Source organism: Fragaria vesca, linkage group LG6, assembly GCF_000184155.1.
Source record: "Fragaria vesca subsp. vesca linkage group LG6, FraVesHawaii_1.0, whole genome shotgun sequence".
In the NCBI taxonomy this organism is placed as follows: Eukaryota; Viridiplantae; Streptophyta; class Magnoliopsida; order Rosales; family Rosaceae; genus Fragaria; species Fragaria vesca.
In genome coordinates this window covers 12,230,737-12,238,476 of record NC_020496.1, presented here as the reverse complement: position 1 = coordinate 12,238,476, position 7,740 = coordinate 12,230,737, and the positions used below count along the sequence as shown (strand labels likewise).

General features: G+C 37.5%; 1 protein-coding gene across 1 annotated transcript; it reads right to left on the bottom strand.

Moving 5' to 3' along the window:
* Positions 1 to 1,972: 1,972 nt before the first annotated feature.
* On the bottom strand, positions 1,973 to 3,517 carry LOC101312266. Its single transcript, XM_004302918.1, has one exon. The coding sequence runs from the start codon at positions 3,124 to 3,126 to the stop codon at positions 2,002 to 2,004; it is 1,125 nt and encodes a 374-aa protein (XP_004302966.1). The 5' UTR covers positions 3,127 to 3,517; the 3' UTR covers positions 1,973 to 2,001.
* Positions 3,518 to 7,740: the final 4,223 nt, after the last annotated feature.

The window sequence follows — 7,740 nt, the reverse complement described above, 5'->3', positions numbered from 1 at the left end:
ATATATATTTATACTGTGTTTCTAATATCAGTAACAAGTCTTTGTCAAGTTCTTATAAGCTGATATGCTTACATATATAGCTTATCTAAAATGTTGCTTCTTTGGTTGCTTTGCATACTCCCTTTGTGTGTTATTAACAAAGTGTGTTAGATGTGTAGAAATGTTGTTGTGTAATGAAGAATGCACAAAAGAGAATTAGGCGTCCATACATTCACATTGAGAGTTTGGTTGATTGGTAATGTTGGTGTCTCATTATGCTGCTGGTGTAGTATAGCATTACATCAGTATACTAAGTTATCTGACTGTCATGTCTCACTTGGTTGATCAATTTATCATATGACATAAATTTGTAAAAAAATGTTGGTGACAGGTCCTGTTAACCCTGCTGCTATAAATTAAAATTTTCCATTTTCTTTTTGAGGTTTTAAACTATAAAGGTGCAATATGTTTATAGCATAACCAGCTAAGAAAACTAAAAAAGGTACCTACCAGTGCAAGAGCAGTGAGTAATAGAATGTAATAGGATACCGGCTCTTACTTGCAGTGTTAGTTTTCTCTGTTTTTGATGTTTCTATAGACTTCTATGAATTGGTCTTACTTTTTGTTGATCTGTAGTGTAAGGATTTCAGGAAATTAGTTTGTTGGTGGAAGTTCCATTCTTGAGGTGATGTATTTGTGTCTTTGAGTCATATTAGTCAGCATATTAACTTTTTATTTTTATTTGACTAATAGGGCTGAAACTTTTTCTTTTTTACTCAAAAATTCTTCTTTGAATTCGAGTTCATATGACACTGCATGTTCTCATTACAGGCAATTATTATCTCTGATAAATATGTATTTAATTAAGATCTTTCTTTTTTTCCCTTTGGTATAATTATCTTACTACATCTATTTGTAGCTTTGATATTAGTGTTCAAGGTCTGTGTATATATGCTCATCTCTTTGTAAAATGTTAATTTCCTACAAAAGCTATTTGTGACTCCTGCATTTATTAGAAATTTGGTGAGATTAAGAAGGAAGTAAGGATTAAGGCTATTACAAGGTCATAATTCAGTGAGGCCTGTTGGTTCAACTTCAAGTGATCCGGACCATCTTACGAGTTGGGACCTGAGGACATTGGACGAACTTTCAAATTCTTAGGAAGCACAGTTATTGAGTTTGAAACCATGGGAAACTTATGAAAGACAAGCTGGACGAGACTAGAGCTAAAGAAGAAAATATAGAGCTAGAGACTTTGTAAACTCATAAAACTTTACCTTATATGCATTGATCTTTGATGCATTATTCCGATTAATATGATAAAGGTTTTGAATATGGATTGATCTTTTGTGGCTGGGGAACTGAATCATCTTATCTATGATAATAATAATGGTCATGCTACTCGAGAAGGACTAGAGCTGCTCCCTACAAGTAAACACAGTTAATAAACATGATATGATGTACTTCTCTACAACTTCATACTTTTAAATCATCGGTTGGTTGCACCACCCCTGTATTTGAAATATGACGCTATTTTTGAAAATCACTTATGCTAATTAAACGCGAAAATTACTCGCAGCAGAGCGCGAGACAAAGACTAGTAGTCCATCTAAAGTTAAATTTATAATTAGCCCACTATTGTACTATCAATTTTCACTCAACATTCTTCCATGTTCCAGAAATTTTTATCGAATGAAACTTTACCCCAGTCCACTTTTGAAACTTGGCTCCGTCCTTGGTTTTCATATAAGAACGGCACATACAATAATTTTCTATACTTGCACCGTGCATCAATTATCAATATATGGCTAAGAAGTTTAGAAATAAGATGAACATTGAGGAGCTCCTAACGAGAACCTTATATTTGATTACACATGAATGACAAGCTCCTAACGAGAACCTTATATTTGATTACACATGAATGACATGATAGAAGCAAAATTACATGAAAACGAGGGACAAAAAAAAATTAAGTCACATGGTTTAGAAAGTTATATTCAGTTGTCAACTGGTATTATTTGATTAGAAAATGGAAGAGGGTACAAGATTAGGATGTACAAGAACTCCCTTGATTTGCAAGTTTCTCACTTGTTTACCTCTAATCGACTCACACCCTTCAATCCAAACCCATTCCCATGTAGTGTTATCAACTTCCCTCCAAACCACCATTCCTGCCCAAAGGTCCCTATACAAGTAAATACCCCCATCACTCCCCACACACTTAATCCTATCCCAACTTCCCTTCTCCCCTATAAACCTCCTCCCCAACTCACTCGGCACCTTCTCAACCATCACCCAACTCTCTCCCTCACCAAGCTCCCATATACAACCCCCTAAAGCACACGTCCCTCCCACTAGTGTCAGCCTCCCATGGCACAGAACCAGCACCGCAAACTCCAGCTTGTCCGCCATTGGCACACTCAGCTCTCTCCAAGTGTTCCTCTCAATGTCGTACCCCATTAGGCTGTATGCCCTCGCAGACGTCATCCAATACAGCACCCCATCACAGTATACACTCTCCTTTGGTGTCCACACTGTTAGCCTCACAGCAAACTCCATCGGCATCGTGCCGACTATTCGCCACGCGTTCAGCTGAGGGTCGTACATTTCCAGCGTCGGCTCATACGTGGCGCCGCCGCGGGACGCCTCCGACATGCCACCGGCCACGTAGACTTTGAAGCAAGGAAATGACTCTGTTCCAAACGCTGCAGGGAGTGATAATGATATCACCCCAACTGCCGGGTTGGTTCTTTTGATGTTTAACATCGGAAGCAGCTTGTATTGCCTTGTAAACGGGTTGCAGAGACCCAATTGGAGAACTGTGGAGATGGAGGGTCGGACCAAGAGGAGGCCTTCTAGGTGAGCCAGGAGGCGAGTAGGGTGTGGTAAGAAATCTAGAGACAGTTGATACCAGTTGTTGTTGGTGTTGGTTGGATTGTGAGCGTAGCAAGAAAGGGAGTTGTTTCGAAGAGGCAATGCTACGAACCATGGAGGGTGAAGTTGCTTCTGCAACAAAACCGGGTTCTTGAGTGTGGAGGCACAAGCTTGATGCCAGTTTCGACATGTTGCATTGGCGCAAGCAAAAGAGTCGGGGGAGAGGAAGAAGAAGATGTTGGAAAGAAGATCAAAGGGTAGGTTGCTCCACATAGTTGAAAGAGAACAGATCGGAGATGGCTATGTAAGATTGTATATATAGCAGAGAAAACGCTAGGATTCGATGAAGACAATGATGATGCAGAGTGTGGTCACGTAGCAATAATTGGTTGTGAATTATTTGACAGGGGATATGATACAGAATAGGCTTGGGATGCGCAACCCACATGAGGTAAGTAATAGTATAAGGTACTAGAGACCCACATGTGAGAGCCTACCTCTGTTTCTTTTAGTTTGTAGTTTTGTGTTAGAAAAACCGAAAGACCTTGCAAAAAGAGTGGTTCTTGGTAGAGCTCAAAGGACACTAGACATGAATGGGGTTATGGAGCTATGCATAATCTCTCCTTTCACTTTTGGCATCACTCATATTGCCAACCGCTGTTTTATCATGAGAATTTCTTTCTGGGTTTTTAAAATGAAGGCTGAGTGAACTTGATGATGCCCAAGTTGGTGTTTTTCACTACCATTGGTTTAGATGAAAAGGTCTTATTCGTCTTGAGAAAATTGGTATGGAAATGATAAGATGAGGGAAGATGAGTTGTGATTTTGTATGATTCCTTTGTCAAGAAAACATCCTAATCTGAAGATAAGATGAAGTGTGGCACGCTAAAGTGACAGCTTAGTTTTTATAAGAATTCATTGGACGAATTAACTTATTAACGGTTTTGAAGGTTGAATTTATGATGGCGAGTCATGTCTATCATGCAATTTATGAGCAATAATATGACAACTAAGAGCAAGTCCAACAGCTTCTTTATATTTTTTACATAATAGGAAAACAAAACTCAAAATCTCTAAAAATTTTGTATACCAAATCCAACAGTTTTCTTAGTTTAAAGATTCAAATATTTATTACAACAACAATCCTCATTTATTATAATATAATAATAAGTATAAAAATATAAAAGTTTATTTTTTAGAATAAATTATGTTTTCTTTTTTATCTTTGAGCCTTGAAGAATGTGCAACATTCAATTCTTCTTTTCCTAAATATTTTTAGAGAATCTGTAAATATTGGGAAACAAAGCTTCTCTTTCATCTCTTTCCCTATTTTAGGGAATGAGATAGGAAAACTGTTAGAGTGGAAAATGACCCCCATATTCCCCAAAATAGAGAAAATCAAATAATTTAGGAAATCTGTTGGACTTGCTCACTAAACAGCTAGTTGTTCTCAATTATTTAGCTAGTTGTTCTCAATTATTTAGAAGTAAACTTGCGTACGTTAGCATCTGAAATTCTTTATGAATTATGAGATTGGTATTGCAACAAACAAGTATCGGGTTTCTCAATTTTGGGAATTTGAAGTGGGTGAAGATATGATGAGAACATTGACGGCTTTTGTCATTGTCATTCCTTGAAAGAGTTTGCAGATGTTGTCATATGTGCACCTAAACTTGAAGAACACTAGGTTGAGAGAACTATAAAAGAAAAAAATAGAATGATAGTTTTCTAATATAATCGGAACTCCACAAACAAAAAGGTGTTACACCTGAGCAGTGACGGAGGGAGAAGAGATTTACCTATGGGGCAAAACAAAAAAATCAAACATAAAATAATTAATGGTTAATGCATGGTTAAAATAATTTTTTTTTATATTCTAAAATGTGGCTATTGTTGTACCAACACATCAGGAATTCTCTTATTTAAGTTTAAAATGTCTAAATCGTAAGGCTGTTGGGAGGACTTCACCATTTTTTTTGCTGTTGGGAGCAATCTTGTGGGGATACAAACACATCAAACCCACTATTTGTCTAAATTCTACTGGGGGCACGGGCCCCCACTCGTCCTTAGCTGCCTCCGTCATTGCACCTGAGAGTCATGAATTTTTCATTGGAAGCGAAAAAATGTCGAGAGAGCGTTTTCTCTCTCAAAACCCTAGCGTCGTTACCTTGGTGCGGCTCCATTCCCTCCACCCATTGTTTCACCTCACTGATTAAGTCAAGAACTCGTTCAAGTCACTCCTCGTTTTGGGGAAGGATGGGTTGCACGTTATTTGGCAAGGCTGACTTCTTGGCTTTGCTATGGACCGCACTCATAGAGAATCAAGGCTAGTTTTGAGAGGACCCTTCTTTCCTCTAGAGGGTAGCCAGTTTTCGATGGCAGCACTTGGTTGTTAACGGCTATAGTGCAAGGCGGAGACTGGGTTTGGCTTTGGTGGTTGATGTTGAAGCCGAAATCTTGGATTTGGCTAGTGTTTGGGAGGTGTGGAGATTGAATTTCGGATCCCTAATTCAAGGAAGTCAATAGTTCAAATGGCTGGGATGGACACGAAAGACGACGTCTGAAGCGACGGCGTGGACGAACGATGGTGGCCTGGATTTCTCTGAATGGGTGTTAAGATCATTGCACACTTTGGTGCATTCACACAATTTCAGAAAAGATCAACAGCCTCGACTTGGTAACGTAAGTGAGGCAGCAAATGATTTTGTGACATCCTTTTATGGTGGACATGTTGATGGAGAGGTGGTAGAACGCAAGGTGTGATGAGATCGCAACTTCAAGGTGATCGACGAGGTCGTGTCTTGGTTTAGAGGTGTCGCTGCAAAGCGTCGCTTTAGGGTTTTGAGTCTTTTTAATATATATGACATGCCATTTATAACTGTTACATGCTCTCTATAATATGTTTGAGATGTTGGATTTTATGCTACATTAGCCGTATAAAAAAACAATCAATACAAGATACTAAAAATCAACTAGTTGGACTGCTTCCTTTTGGTGTTTGTACATGGATTTGATATTGATGTTTTTAGGATTATTCAACAATATTGATGGCACACGAGATCAACATGCAACATTTTGATAAGAAGTAAAATTTATTGTCATTTTTTTTTATCAGATATATATTATAACTCCGGAGTCGAACTCACAACCCTAAACCTCCTACATACTAAAAGAAGACTATGCCGCTAGACCAAATAATATTAGGCAAACAATTTTTTTATTGCTATTTATGTGTAGATATTATGAAAATTACGTGTTTTGTGAAAATAAATGAAAAACAATACCAAAATGTTATAAATGAAAATGAAGAAGTACACCCACCTCACTTTTGTGTGTCATTCTTGCACATGAACCCTGTTAATCTTCTCTGCATCATTCAAATTTTAATGAATGTCTACAAAAGGACATATAAGAATCAATATCCACATTGTTGGACTGCTTTCATCGAAAGTTTCGTGAATCTCCTCATGGAATTGATAATGTATTAATGTATATGAATTTCGTCTCGTATTATTTTAAAATTTTGGTAACTTTTGTTGTTAGTTTTTTTTTTTTTTTTAAAGTGTTTTGTGAGTTCTTTTATGTACATAAATTGGTGGCTGAGCAAGCTAGCACTTCAAGGACGAGAGCAATACATATCCCTCTTAAAGAAGGCTTTTCACAAAGTAAGATTCGAACCAAGTACCTCCTATTACCGAAAGAACCGTACAACGTCCGTCTCACTTAAAACCTATACTAAGTTGCCAACCTCTTGGATATAAATTTTGTCTTTTTTTGATGGGGGATAGAAATTTTGTCAATATCACATATTTAGTGTGGAATAGAAAACTGAAAGTGAATTAATTATTGACAGGTAAAATAGGTGCGCGAGGATAAGTGAAAAGAATTAAAAATTACCTCCCATAGGATTCGTGCAGTTGTGCTTACAAGCAAGAACGAAGAAAAGTTTCAGTTGTGCCCCCGCGATAACTTTCCGGAACCGCTCTGCCGCTTTCCGTCAAGCCTTTTCTTCCGGTAGGCCCACCCTTCTCTCTTTCTCTCTGAAAACACATTTGCCATGGCTTCTTCAAGGAAATGGGCAACCACCATATCCTTCGCAGCTTCCTGTATCTATTTCACTGTCATCATCATTCAGATTCCTCTTTTCAGGTATACCACCTTTCTGTCCTTAATTTTCATCATTATGCACCAAATTTTATATACATTTTGATGAGATTAACAAACCCAAAATGCGCTTACATTTTTACCCAAATCCCATTTTCTAGTTATCCATAATGGGTTTAGATTTTGATGAAATGAACTGTGATATCTGAAATGTATGTAGTGCTTGGTTTGGTTTGTTAAAACCAGATTTGGGTTATCTTCTGATGGCCAAGTTGGGCAAGCTGAGCTCATAATTTTGTTATGTTGTTTTGGCAAATTATGGTTTGTTTACATTTGAGGAATGATTATAAAAAGAAATTTAGCTCCAGTTGTTTATTACTGAAGAGGGAACAGTACCATGTGACTATTTTAAAGCAGTAATACACTACAACAATTCTATAGGGAAAATGATGTTCTGTTTGCTAAGAATTGATGGGGTTAAAGTGTGAGCACTGAGCACAAATAACTTGGTACCCAATATTTAGTGGTCTGTTATGGTGGTTGTGGTATTTTACTCATGCCAGCAACTTCTTCCAGTTTGTTGATCCTGCAACTTTTTTTTCAGAAAGAATCAAACAAAATGTAACAGACAAAGAATTGTCAATTTCATTTCCTGAACTAAATATGCTAGGCATTTACTGTATTTCTTTATCAGAGTAGGCATATTTATTCTCTTTGTTTCACAGTGTCCCTTGTAGATCTGGAAGATGTACATCACCAATAGCAATCACAGCCCCTCAGCTA

Excerpts from the sequence above, each read along its gene's own strand:
- LOC101312266 (XM_004302918.1), bottom strand. The coding sequence starts at position 3,126 with ATGTGGAGCAACCTACCCTTTGATCTTCTTTCCAACATCTTCTTCTTC.